This window comes from Hypanus sabinus, chromosome 4, assembly GCF_030144855.1.
Source record: "Hypanus sabinus isolate sHypSab1 chromosome 4, sHypSab1.hap1, whole genome shotgun sequence".
NCBI classification, from domain to species: Eukaryota; Metazoa; Chordata; class Chondrichthyes; order Myliobatiformes; family Dasyatidae; genus Hypanus; species Hypanus sabinus.
In genome coordinates this window covers 46998969-47013740 of record NC_082709.1, presented here as the reverse complement: position 1 = coordinate 47013740, position 14772 = coordinate 46998969, and the positions used below count along the sequence as shown (strand labels likewise).

General features: G+C 37.4%; 1 protein-coding gene across 1 annotated transcript in view; it reads left to right on the top strand.

Moving 5' to 3' along the window:
* The window catches only part of vps16 (VPS16 core subunit of CORVET and HOPS complexes), a 107124-nt gene that overhangs the window by 51372 nt on the left and 40980 nt on the right, over positions 1-14772 (top strand). Inside the window, exons 16-18 of the mRNA XM_059967006.1 lie at positions 384-518; positions 4331-4439; positions 9133-9230. Coding sequence (XP_059822989.1) covers positions 384-518; positions 4331-4439; positions 9133-9230 — 342 coding nt within the window. The remainder of the gene's footprint in view (positions 1-383; positions 519-4330; positions 4440-9132; positions 9231-14772) is intronic.

Sequence of the window (14772 nt, the reverse complement as noted above, 5' to 3'; positions counted from 1 at the left end):
ATGGGATTAAAAGGAAATGGCATTATATATCTGACCCCAGACACTTGTGGTATCACAGTACACTGTTCTGGCTTAAAGCATATAATTTCCTGGGAGCGATTAAAAGAGATAAACGCTTCCTGGGAGAGAAACCCAGGGTTATTGCTGCAGAACTTGGAAAATGCCCTTCAGGTTTTGAAGGAAGAACTTTTAAGTGGTTCTCATTATCACAAAACAGAAAAAGGCCATTTACTCCAGGATTCTATACCAGCTCTCTGGAGTTTTAAAAATTAACTTTCCCATAGTCCTGTTATTCTACCAACACCCCCATCCCCATCCGCCCCCACCCCAAAAGCATACAGCGATATTGTGTTCTTTCTGTGATAAACATCTGTAATCCATAGGTTCAACAGAAGGAAGAACCTGATGATAGTATTGCTCGTGCAATCAACCACAGACTTGGGGACACCCCTGGCATTTCTTATTCCGAAATTGCTGCTAAAGCTTATGATTGTGGCAGGACAGAGCTAGCAATAAAAGTGAGTAAAATTCAATCCTTTTTTCCTATGTTGTGCTGTAATAGAGAATTCTACTGGAATTCAGCTGCCTTATTTGTTTAATGGTGTGCTTTCTTTTAGAACTTTGGTTAAAAAAATCAGTATTGAACGTGCACAAATTAAGTGATGATAATGAAACAGTAATAAGCTACTTCAATGATGACTAATGAGAAAAGAAACTTTAAAGAAAATGAGGTTTCTGGAAGTTATTGTAATACAGTTGAAATATTCGTAAACATCAGGAATCTTAAATGTAGTGTCAATAATAGTCAGAGGCTTTTTCCCAGGGCTGAAATGGGAACAGGTTTAAGGTGCTTGGGAATAGGTACAGAGGTGATGTCAGGGATAAGTTTTTTACGCAGAGTGGTGAGTGCGAGGAATGGGCTGCCGGCAATGGTGGTGGAGTTGGATACGATGGGGTCTTTTAGGAGAAGTTTGGATAGGTACATGGACCTTAGAAAAATAGAGGGCTATGGATAACCCTAGTAATTTCTAAGGTAAGGAACATGTTCGGCACAACTTTATGGGCTGTATTGTGCTTTAGGTTTTCTGTGTTTCTAATGGGGCTTTCTTACTGTTACATTAAATTATGTCACTTCTCAGCATTCATTAATCCTGTAATTTCTTTTTTCAAGAGTGGTTTTCTAGTTAGATTATTAATTTTTTTTCTATACGTGGTTTATTCTATACAGCTACTTTTTTGAGTTTAGCTTGAATCTAGCCAAGTCTACTCAAATAGTAATCTCAACAGTAATGTTATTTTTGATGGAAAAAAAATCACATGTTGCAAAATACAAGTCTTATTCACATCTCAACTGATTATTGAACATATGGTGAAGAAGAAATAGTATTGGGAAATGAATCTGGAAATAGTATTGGAAACTGAATTTTAAATGTAATCTTCAGTAGATTTCTGATATAAATCTAAGGTAAGGCTGAAATGTGTTGAAAAGCATTAGTGCATTAAAGGATACAGATGAGATAAATAATAATGGAAATACTTTAATATAAGTAGAAAAGGTTGAAAGTGATCGACAATACATGCAGCCACTTTTGAGAGAAAATTAAAGTTAAAATTTTGAATTCATTAGGGACATAGCTGTAATTAAATGGGTATTGAGTTAAAAGAAGCTTTAGTAGATAATCAGTGACATTGATGCTATCTGATGTGTTTGGCATCTTTAAAATGTCCTCTCAGATACATTGTAGGTGATGATCAGAGATAGTAATTTCATGAACTATCAACCTATTGTGATTCAAATTATAATTTGTAGTCAAGTTGGCACAGAAAGTACTTTGACCCTCTTTAATAGTAAACTTAATAAGTATTTTGCATCAGTCTTCCTGGTGGAAGACATTAGCAGTATGGTAGAAGTTGCAAGTTCAGGGATCTTGAAGTGTGGTGAAGTTACTATAACTAGAGAGCAGTTTCTTGGGAAACTGAAAGGTCTGAAGGTAGATAACTCACCTGGGCCAGATGGTGTACACCCCAGGGTTCTGAAAGAAGTGGCTGAAGAGATCATGGAGACACTAGTACTGATACTTCAAGAATCATTGGATTCGGGAATGGTTCCAGAAGACTGGAAATTTGCGAATGTCATTCCACTCTTCAAGAAGGGAGAGAGGCAGAAGAAAAGAAACTTTAGGCCAGTTAGTTTGACGTCAGTGGTTAGTTAGATGTTGGAGTCAATTATTAAGGATGAGGTCTCGGGGTACTTGGAGGCACATGGCAAAATAGGCTGCAGTTAGCATTGTTTCCTCGAGGGAAAATCTTTCCTTACAAATCTGTTGGAATTCCTTGAAGAAATAACAAGCAGGATAGACAAAAGAGAATTGGTTGATGTTGTGTACTGTACTTGGATTTACAGAAGGCATCTTCTGTAAGAGAGTGGACAAAAGAAATGGCAGATAGAATACAGTGTTGGGAAGTGTATGGTCATATACTTTGGTAGAAAAAATGAAAGGGTTGACTATAAATAGAAAGAAAATACAAAAAAACTGGGGCAAAAAACGGACTTGGGAGTCCTTATACAAGATTTCCTAAAGGTTCATTTGCAGATTGAGTCTGTGGTGTGGAAGGCAAATGCAATGTTAACATTCTTTTTAAGAGGACTAGAATATAAAAGAAAGGGTGTAATGTTGAAACTTCATAAACCACTGGTGAGGCCTCACTTGGAGTATTGTGAGCAGTTTTGGGCCCCTTAGAAAGGATATGTTGAAACTGGAGAGGGTTCAAAGGAGTATCATGAAAATGATTCCAGGATTGAATGGTTTATCATATGAAGAGCGTTTCTTGACTTGTATTTGCTGGAATTCAGAAGAATGACGGGTGACCTCATTGAAGTTTATTGAATGGTGAAAGGCCTTGGAAATGGAGAGGAAGTTTCCTTTGGTGGAAGAGTCTAAGACACAGCTTCAGAATAGAGGGATGTCCTTTTAGAATAGAGATGAGGAGGAATTTCTTCAGGCAGAGAATGGTGAATCTATGAATTCTTTGCCACAAGCAGCTGTGGAGGCCAAATCTTTATATATAATTAAGGCAGAGGTTGATAGCTTCTTGAATGGTCATGAAGGGACAGAAGGAGAAGGTAGGATATTGCTGCTGAGAGGAAAATTGGATCAGCCATGATGAAATGGCGGACCAAGCTTGTTGGGCAAATGGCCTAATTCTGCTCCTATATCTTATATTTTATGGTCTTATGGTACAAAAGCCAAATTTCTTGTACACAAATCAAAATGAGAGCGATGCAAGCTTGCTGAGTTATGTTTTATGATTGGGAATTGGTGCCCAATAGCAAGTATGTAGGGAGGTTGTCTGGGTCCTGAAGAAACTGACAGCTCAGTTCAAACTTTAGCTGGTACTATATGAAACAAGAGGCATTGCTGACCTAAATTAGTCTAATGATTGCAGTCTCCCATTCATTGAAATATTGCGAAAACTTTAAAGATGAGCAGTGTTAGAATAGCATCTGATTACCTGCTGAAGAAGGGAAGTATAAATTGATTGTCAATATGGTTTCGAGACAGAAATTAAACTTTTGAAATGGATAATTTAAAACCAGCAAAGATTAATCAGAAGTTAAATCAAGGTGTAGCAGTTAATACATCTGCTGCAATGCTACCCATAACTCAGCAATTCAGGCAGCATCTATGGAGGAGAATAAATAGTTGATATTGCAGGCTGCGGTCCTTCATTAGGATTGGAAAAGAAGACGGCAGAAGCCAGAATAAGAAGATGGAAGGGAGGGGAAGAGGTACAAGATTGCAGGTGATACATGAGACCAGGTGGGAGGGAATGAAGAAAAAAACTGAGAGGTGATAAGTGGAAGAAGTAAAGAGCTGAAGAAAAAGGGGACAATGGACTATGGATGAAAGGAAAGCAGAAGGGGAACCAGAGTGAGGTGAGGAGACTGGATGAGAGGGGGATCCAGGACGTCACACAGAATGAAATAAAGAATCATTTCTATGGTGAGTTTAGATCATGTCTTTCATTCAAGTATAGATAAATCATAATATTTAGTTAATTTTCAAGGTGAAACAGAGAGGTGTTTTTGCAGAAGCTAATGGTAAATTCCAGGTAAATATGCTATTGTATGTTTCATATCATGTCTGCATTTGCTCTTGTTTAATATACCTTGAAATTGTCACTGGTATAGAACCTCATTAGCCTTAGCATATCAATAGTAAATTCTGAATGAAGTAAATTACTTTTTCAAAAGTACAATTTAGTTACTTGGCATGAGATGCACGTCGAATATCTCTGAAGAAAGCTGCTATATTGTGTTTTGTTCCAGCTTCTAGAGTATGAGCCAAGATCTGGTGAGCAAGTACCCTTGCTGTTGAAGATGAAAAGAAGTCAGCTGGCACTACTTAAAGCAATAGAAAGTGGAGACACTGATTTAGGTAAATGCAGATGTAACCAGCAGCCTCCAAGCTGGTTGAATTTTGTCATATTTCAATTCGTTATCATAGCTGGCAATTCCTTAAATTGATCTTAAAAGATAAAGGAAGCGATTACATAGCTTCCGGTCTTGGTAAAATCTCTATTCTATGGAAGAAAATTGAGGGTATTATCGTTCCAGTTTATTTTGAACCTCATACCCACCTGCCCATATTCAGAGGACGCTTATCAGGCTGACACATCCGTCTTGCATCCCCCACACTCCATTTGCGCCTCCTGTATCTGACGAGCGTCCAATCGTGCTGAGTGGGTACCTGGCTATCGAGGTTTTTAACTGTAGTGAAATCTCTCTTGATAATCAGAGACATAACACTACAAAAATGGATTTAATAATATTGTTTTTAAATGCAGTTCAGTTTAATCAAAAGTACATTAAAATACTAAAAATTAATGGCATTGCACGTACGAAAGAAAATCAGTTTTCAGCATCATTATCCATGGTTTTGGCAACCCCATTCTTGTAAATGGGATATTTCTTCTGATGCCAAGCTTCCCTGGCCTGAAACTGAGGACCAGATGCAAGATAAATCTGTGCCCCCCCCTTTGGTAAGTCACCACTATGCTTCAGGTCTGCTGTGGCGTCAGCATCAGAGGAGACTTCTGCCTTTTATCTCGTATATGTTGAAGTCAAGGGGAATGTTCTCTCTGTCAGGTTGCACTGAAAGAAGTCAACATTTTTTTGTTTATTGCTTTTCTACAGTGCAAATTTTTCTTGTTAGCCTATAGGTTGTAATTCATCCTTAAAGGTTAGCATGGTATTCAGTGTGCACGTAGCATGCATACTAGTCTGCTAGGATTGGAGTGATGGGAAATGATTATGATGATTTAACAGAGGTCATTGAGGTTTGTAAGAGTAACAGATGTCAAGTCCATTAAATGTGGGAGATGATAAAGTATTTGCTACGTTATGACTTCTCTTGGCTATCGACTTAACTGAAATCACTTATGTTGTAATTTCTAAAAAAGGCTTCTGACTTTTTAAAAAGCGATCTGTAATTCATACATCACCACTTCTTGGGATTCGTCCCATTTTTAATGCACCTGTTTCTTGAATGGAGTCCACAATGTCATTGTAATTGTGAGTGCTCAGCATAGCAGTGAAAATCACACTAGTCAAGTCTTTGAGGGAGAGGGGGAATACTTGACTGATGAATCTAAGAGTGACTTTCTAACAAACAATCTCATTTGTATAATATCAGTGGTTTTGAATATATGCAGCAGTGCTGTTAGTGCAAATTCCAGCATTTACAGTGGTGCTAGGATGTTTGTGAATGCTGTAGAATTTTATCTATTTCTGCATAACTATGACTCAAAATGTGGTTAGATCTTCACGTAGTCCTAAAACTAGATAAAGGGAATCCAATTAAATGAATGACACAAAAAACATTATACTTGTTCACTTACTTATTGAGAAAAATAATCCAATATTACTTGTGTTTGTTGGAAAAAGCATGTGAACCTCTGGGGTAACGCCTTCTATAAAAGCTATTTGGAGTCAGATGTTTCAATCAATGAGATGAGATTGGAGGTGTGGGTTGTCGAGGTGCCCTGCCCTATAAAAAAGACACACAAAGTCAGGTTACTGACAGAGCCTGCTCTTAAAAAAGATCCGTTCGTGTGCACGATGCGTTGATCAAAACAACTTTCAGAAGACCTTAGAAGAACTGTAAAGATGCGTGAAGCTGGAAAAGGCTACAAAAGTACTTCTAAAGTCCTGAGTGTTCATCAATCCACAGTAAGAGAAATTGTCTCCAAATGGAGGAAGCTCAGTAGTTGTTGCTACTTTCCCTAGGAGTTGGCATCCTGCAAAGATCACAGTAAGAGCAAACATGCAATACTGAAGGAGGTGAAAAAGAACCCAGGGTAATAGCAAAAGACCTGCAGAAATCTCTAGAAATTGCTAGTCTCTGTTCATGTGTTCGCTATAAGAAGAACATTGAACAAGAATGATGTTCATGGAAGGACACCACAGAGGAAACCACTGCTCTCCAAAAAAACATTGCTGCATTTCTCAAGTTTGCAAAAGACCAGCTGGATGTTCTACACGCTTCTGAGACAATTTTCTGGGGACAGATGAGACAAAAGTTGAACTTTTTTGGTAGAAATGCACATTGCTATGTTTGGAGGAAAAAGGCCACTGCACACCAACACCAAAACCTCACCCCAACTGTGAATCATGTGGAAGTCATGGTTTTTGGTGTTGGTGTGCAGTGGCCTTTTTCCACTGAGGCTGCTTTGCTGCCTCAGGGCCTGGATAGTGAATTCAAAATTGTATCAAGACATTTTAAAGGAGAATGTCAGGGTAGCAGTCTATCACCTGAAGCTTAATAGATGTTAAATAATGCAACAAGACAAAGAATGATCCGAAAGACAAGAGTAAATCAACAACAAAATGGTTTAAGAATGTTCATGTTTTGGAATGGCCGAGTCAAACTGCTGGCCTTAATCCTATAGAAATGTTTTGGAAGAACCTGAAGCAAGCAGTTTGTGCAAGAAAGTCCACCAGCATCCCAGAGCTGAAGCAGTTTTGTAAGGAGAAATTCCTCAAAGCTGATGTGCAGGACTGATCAGTTACTGAAAATGTTTGGTTGAAGTGTTTGCTGTACAAGAGGCTCATACCAGTTACTGAAAGCAAAGGTTCATAGACTTCTTCCAACAAATACATGTAATATTGTATCATTTTCTCAATAAATAGATGAACAAGTATACTGTTATTTGTGTAATTTATTTAATTGGGTTCTCTTTAGCTTCAGGAGGCTACTTTGTAGCCTCACTGTATCATCCAGAGAGAGATGCAAAGTGTTGGTCAGATGTGGAGTGTGGACCGGTGACAGTTTTACTCCTTACGGTGTTGGAAAATATTTGCTTCTGCACTGCTTCATTTTTCTGTACTTAGCACATCATACCTTGTTCTTGGGCTCAGGGGTTGTTTGCCCACCTTTTAGTTTTAGATACACATCCATATATAACTGGTTTTTCACTGTAAGATTTTGATTGGTGGTACTTGGCAGAGTTCTTGAAGAACATCTCACTCTAGTTATATTTTAATGTGTGGAAAGGTTAACAATTGGCCAGATAACTTATATTAAGTTTTATGCTATTTGTTGATGGGCTGGTGTAATTTGGGCTCTATTAAAAAGAAGGAGAAATTCTCAATGTCTTTTGAAAAATTACTTGGTCACACATCTATGCCAATTGCTTCAGAGATGCTTTCATTAAGAACAGCAACAACATTATGGAGAGATGTCATCAATTTCACAAATTTCTACACTTGCCCAGCCATTCAGAAATCTGAAGGACAGGCTATGTAGGAGAGTAAGTTAAAAAGATCCAGTCTCCATCCATAATATAGCAGCTCCATTTGAGAAATGAGAATTGCAGATCAATACATTATAGCAAAGGTGTTCACCATTATTTCTGACTCATACTATAGGTAACTGAGGACTATTGTAACATGACTGGATGAAGTATGTATGGGGAGGTGGGGATGGGTGGGGTAGTGATAACTACAGTTTGCCACTGTGTTTTATAATAGTTCCTGTTTGGTTGCTATCTGTTGAAGGTAAAGTCTGTTTCATTCTCAACTTTTACGTGAAGACTTCTCAGAAATTACCTTTGATCCTGGGGTCAAATAGCTAACCACCTCATAGGTCTCCAGCAGCATGGCACCTTTACACAACGAGCCATTGCTTAATGAGTTGGTGTTTTTTTTTGTTCATGTCTGTTAGTTTTATTGGTAAAAAGTGGCTTGATTAGGGTCAAGACGACTAGTTGCTTGTATGATTGTTTAACTTTGAATTTTTTTCCCCATAGTGATTGTTAATGTTTATTTAATTACCTGGTAAGTTTAGCAAGCTTTTCACATGAGCATACTGCAAAGCTCTGTACGGAGTAAATGCAAAATTATCAACATTAGGTTTGATATAGTTTCTGATCTCATTAGTAGATGCAATGAGATTCAGACTTCCAGTATGTACAGTGGTTTTGATTACTATTTCATAATAGTTATGAAAATTAAATTATGTAATTTCTCTCTCTCTCCCCCCCCTCTCTCCCCCTCTCTCTCCCCCTCTCTCTCCCCCTCTCTCTCCCCCTCTCTCTCCCCCTCTCTCTCCCCCTCTCTCTCCCCCTCTCTCTCCCCCTCTCTCTCCCCCTCTCTCTCTCCCCTCTCTCTCTCCCCCTCTCTCTCTCCCCCTCTCTCTCTCCCCCTCTCTCTCCCCCTCTCTCTCTCCCCCTCTCTCTCTCCCCCTCTCTCCCTCTCCCCCCTCTCTCCCTCTCCCCCTCTCTCCCTCTCCCCCTCTCTCCCTCTCCCCCTCTCTCCCTCTCCCCCTCTCTCCCTCTCCCCCTTTCTCCCTCTCCCCCCCTCTCCCTCTCCCCCCCTCTCTCTCTCTCTCCCTCTCTCTCTCTCTCCCTCTCTCTCTCTCTCCCTCTCTCTCTCTCCCCCTCTCTCTCTCTCCCCCTCTCTCTCTCTCTCCCTCTCCCTTCCTCTCTCCCCCACTTCTTTTGGGCAGATAGAGAATAGCTAAAGTTAGAGCAAATAGCTTCCTTAACTAAAGTGAATATTTTAAGGACTGTTATGTTTATAAAACATTGATCATGTAATATTGATATTTCCCTGATGTGTTTTCATTCCAGTGTACACTGTTGTGATGCATCTAAAAAGTGAGATGAACAGAGGAGATTTTTTTATGACTCTACAGAATCAGCCTGTTGCATTGAGTCTTTATTGCCAGGTACGGTCAAATGTTTATCAGCTGTGACATCATAGGATTTACAATTTCTGGGGGTTCAGCTCTGTAGTTGTATTTTACAAGGCAAATTTGTTAATAATATGACCTTCCACACTGGATATGCCGATTGCAATCTGCAAGTATGACCTCAAGCTTTTGAGCATTTGCCACATTGAATTCTCAGCTCCACCCTCACTTTCTGACTTCTATGTCCTTGGGCAGTACATTGTCAACAGTAAAGCTTGTCATTAGATAACACCTGATTTTGAATGGGTATTGTACAGAATCAGTATTGAGCTTTTTGGTAATGAAGTTCAGTAACAATCTTCCTGTTTTTAAGTAAACACCACAGCCATTGTGGACTATTTGTTCTGTTACTCCTGGTACACACCTGGTTTTTCTACACCATCAATCTTTTTATTATTTCATCTTTCCTGCATTGTATTCTATCACAAACCTTTTATTTACAGTACTTTTTATCTTTTTTTTATTTTCCTGTATGTTAGCACTTCTTCAGACTCTCAGTTTTCTGGTTTTGATTAAAAAGTCATTCACCTTGTTGGATTCTGGTGTTTTAATCCAAGGTTCTTTCAGAAGCCTGGGAAGAGGCACAAAACCTGTTTCTTCACGATCATTTTACAAAGCATTCATCGAACAAAGGATACAGGAGCAGAAGCTAGAAGCAGAAGGCTTAAAGGCCAAAAGACCACAATGCTAATATTTAAGATGGCGATGTTCAGCGTTTTTTATACCCATAAAGATTCAAATTTGTCTATAATAGTTAATTAATGAGAAAGCACTTATTCAAATACTGCAAAGCAAAGAAACTTCCAGAGCTTTCCAGAATGATATTTTGTATAGCCACTAAAGGCATATTAAACTGTTATATACATATAAGAACTAGTTAAAATACAAATAGATAATTAATTGTTAAACTGCAAAGAAAATTACAATTAAAACATTAGTTTCAATGGTCTCTCATTTGTTTCTAAGACACAGGAGCACAATTAGATCATTCAGCCGATTGAGTCCGCTCTGCCATTCCATCATGGCTGATCCCGGATCCCATTCAATCCCATTCTCCTGCCTTCTCACCATGTCTTTTGATGCCCTGACCAATCAGGAAATAATCACCTTCCGCCTTAACTATACCCACAGACTTGGCCTCCACTGCAGTCTGTGGCAGAGCATTCTACAGATTCACCATTCTCTGGCCAAAGAAAAATTCCTCCTTACCTCTGTTCTAAAAGGTTGCCACTCAATTTTGAGGCTGTGCTCTCTAGTTCTAGATGCCTGCACCATCAGAAACGTCTTCTCCACATCCACCCTATCTTGTCCTTTCAACATTTGGTATATTTCAATGAGATCCCCATACAGTCTTCGAAATTCCAGTAAATACAGGGCCAAAGCTGCCAAACAATCCTCATGTGTTAACCCCTTTGTTCCTGGAATTATCCCTATGAACCTCCTCTGGACTCTCTAATGACATCCTTTTTGAGATATGGGGCCTGAAACTGTTGACAGTACTCCAAATGCGGCCTGACTATTGTCTTGTAAAGGATCATGCACGAGGTGTCCCAAGTCACTTTGCACCTTGGATTTTTGCATTTTCTCCCTGTTTAGAAAGTAGTCTAAGCTTTTATTCCTTTTACCAATGTGCATGACCATATACTTCCCAACAATATATTTCATTTGCCACTTCATTGCCCATTCTCCTAATCTGTCGTAAGTCCTTCTGCAGCCTTCCTGCTTCTTCAACACTACCTGTTCCTCCACCTGTCTTTGTATCGTCAGAAAATTTGGCTACAGGGCCATCAATTCCGTCATGGAATTCACTGACATACAGCATAAAAAGAAGCAGTTACAGCATCGACCCCTACCGATCACTGGTTGTCACTGGCAGCCAGTCAGAAAAGGCTTCCTTTATTCCCTTTCTTTGCCTCCTGCCAATCAGCTAAAACTCTATCATTGTTGATATCTTTACTGGAATAGCATGGGCTTTTACCTTGTTAAACAGCCTCATGTGTGGCACCTTGTCAAAAACCTTCTGAAAATCCAAGTACACAACATCCAATGATTCTCCTTTCTCTGTCCTGTTTGTTATTTTCACAAAGAATTCCAACAGTTTTGTCAGGCAGGATTTCCCCTTAAGGAAAGCAGACTAATGATTGCCTATTTTACTACCCTGAAACCACATTCTTAACTATCAACTCCAACATCTTTCCAACCACTGAGGTCAGGCTAACTGGCCTATAATTTCCTTTCTGCTGCCTTCCTTCCTTCTTGAAGAATGGGGTGACATTTGCAATTTTCCTGTCCTCTGGAACCATGCCAGAATCTATTGATTATTGAAAGATCACTATTTTGCCAAATGGTGCAAGCTGAATCATCTGAATTATCTGCATCTTAAAGTAAGGCAAAGGAGATGGTGGTGAATTTTAGGAAGACTAAGCCTGCACTGTTCCTTATAACTATTGACAATGAAGAATGGATGTGGTGAGGACCTACAAGTACTTGGGTGGGCACGTGAATGATAAACTTGAATGGAGCATCAACACAGAGGCTGTATACAAGAAGGGCCAGAATCACCTCTACCACCTGAGGAGACTGAGGTCCTTTGGACTATACAGGCCTCTCCTTCGCATGTTCTATCAGTCTGTTTCTTTTTCTTTCTTTTTCAATCTTTTTATTGAATTTCATATATAAAAAAACATATTGTAATATTGAATAGGTTATGAGTACATTAGACTTAGTTAAATTAGTAATAGAATAACAATATCATTAAAATATCAGCAAAAAAAAGTACATTAATCAATCTAACCTATATTGATTATACATGAAAAAGAACAAGAATAAATGAAAAAAGAATATATATTGAAAAAAAATAAAACCTAAACTAAACTAACATGGGCAATAATAACAGTTTATATGTATATGGTAGTGTCAAAAACTCCGGAACTCCATACCAGAACAAGAATAAAAAGAGAAAAGGTCTGGAAGAGACCAAATTAATTCATATGAAAATGTCGAATGAACGGTCCCCAAGTTTCTTCAAATTTAATTGATGAGTCAAAAATAGTGCTTCTAATTTTTTCTAAGCTCAAATAAGAAATAGTTTGAGAGAACCACTGAAACGTGGTAGGAGGATTTACTTCTTTCCAATTTTGTAATATAGACCTTCTGGCCATTAATGTTACAAAGGCGATCATTCGTCTAATTGAAGGGGAAAACCGGTTACCATCCTCATTTGGTATACCAAAAACTGCAGTAATAAAATGAGGTTGTAAATCAATATTCCAAATTGAGGAAATAATAGCAAATATGTCCTTCCAATAGTTATGTAAGGTGGGACATGACCAAAACATGTGGGTCAATGAGGCCACATCTAAATGACATCTGTCACATTGAGGGTTAATATGAGAATAGAATCGAGCAAGTTTATCTTTAGACATATGGGCTCTATGTACAACCTTAAATTGTATTAAAGCATGTTTAGCACATATAGAAGAAGAATTAACCATTTGTAGAATTTTTTCCCATTTTTCTGTTGATATATTATATTGAAGTTCTTTTTCCCATTCTTGTTTAATTCTACCTGATATTTCTGGTTGTATCTTCATAATCATATTATAAATAAGAGCCACTAATCCCTTCTGACAAGGATTTAAGGTAAAAATCATATCTGAAAAATCTATCAAAGTTGAATTGGGGAAGGATGGTAGAACTTTATGTAAAAAATTTCTGATTTGTAAGTATCTAAAAAAATTAGATTTAGGTAACTTAAATTTGTTGGAAAGTTGGTCGAAAGACATCAAACTACCTTCAAAAAAAAGATCTCGAAAACATATTATACCTTTCCTTTTCCATATGCTAAAAGCTTGATCTGTCAAAGAAGGTTTAAAAAAGAAGTTAAGTAAGATAGGGCTATCTAGAACAAAGTTTTTCCAGAGTAAAAAACTTACGAAATTGAAACCAAATTCGTAATGTGTGTTTGACAATAGGGTTGGATATCTGTTTATTGAATTTAACTAAATCAGCAGGAAGAGAAGAACCAAGAACAGAGAATAGAGAATATCCTTGTGCATCATTGCATTCTAAATTTACCCACTGTGGGCACAATGGTGAATCCAAATCTAATTTCCAATATATTAAATTTCGAATATTATTCGCCCAATAGTAAAATCTAAAGTTAGGTAAAGCTAAGCCACCATCTTTTTTAGATTTTTGTAACTGCCTTTTACTTAACCTGGGGTTTTTATTTTGCCACACAAATGAGGAAATTTTTGAATCAATGTTATCAAAAAAAGATTTAGGAATAAAAATTGGTAAGGCTTGAAATAAATATAAAAATTTTGGTAAAATCATCATTTTAATAGCATTAATCCGGCCAATTAATGATAAGGATAAAGGAGACCATCTTGTAGTAAGTTGTTGAATCTGATGAAGTATAGGTAAAAAATTCAATCTGAATAAATCTTTATATTTCTTGGTAATTTTTATACCTAAGTAAATAAAGTTATCAGTAACAACTTTAAATGGTATCCTGTCATTCAATAAAGTTTGCGCATTTAAAGGGAATAATTCACTCTTATCCAAGTTTAGTTTATAACCAGAAAAACTACCAAATTGAACCAATAAGGATAAAATAGCGGGAATAGAATAGAAATAGCGGGATCAGAAATATATAACAACAAGTCATCAGCATAAAGTGATAACTTGTATAACTCCTCATTACGGGTAATACCAAAAATATTAGGGGATTCACGAATAGCAATGGCTAAAGGTTCTAATGCAATATTAAATAATAAAGGACTTAAGGGACAACCTTGTCTCGTACCACGAGATAATTGAAAAAAAGGGGATCTGTAATTATTTGTAAGAACAGAAGCAACAGGTTTATAATATATTAATTTAATCCATGATATAAAATTAGGACTAAAATTAAAATTTCTCAAGGCATTAAATAAGTATGTCCATTCAACTCTATCAAAAGCTTTTTCAGCATCTAATGAAATAACACATTCTGAGGTTGTGGGTGAAGAAGTGTAAATTATATTAATCAATTTTCTAATATTAAAAAAGGAATACCGGTTCCTAATAAAACCAGTTTGGTCTTCTGAAATAATTTGTGATAGTAACTTTTCTAATCTAATAGCTAAAATTTTTGTAAGAATCTTAAAGTCTACATTTAATAGTGATATAGGGCGATAAAATGCACATAGAGTAGAATCCTTATCTTTTTTAAGAATTAGAGAGATAGTAGCTTAATAAAAAGACTGGGGTAATCTCTTCTTAGTAAATGCATCATTAAAGATTTCACATAACCAAGGGGAAAGCAAAGAAGAAAAAGTTTTTAAAGATTCTATAATATCACCATCAGGACCAGGAGCTTTCCCTGAATTCATTGATGAGATAGCCTCTCCTATTTCAGCCATAGAAATAGGAGCATCGAACAAGCTCCGATCTTCATCTGTCAGTTTAGGAATATTCAAATTGTTAAAAAAATTATCCATCATGGACAGATCGCCATCAAATTCTGATTGAT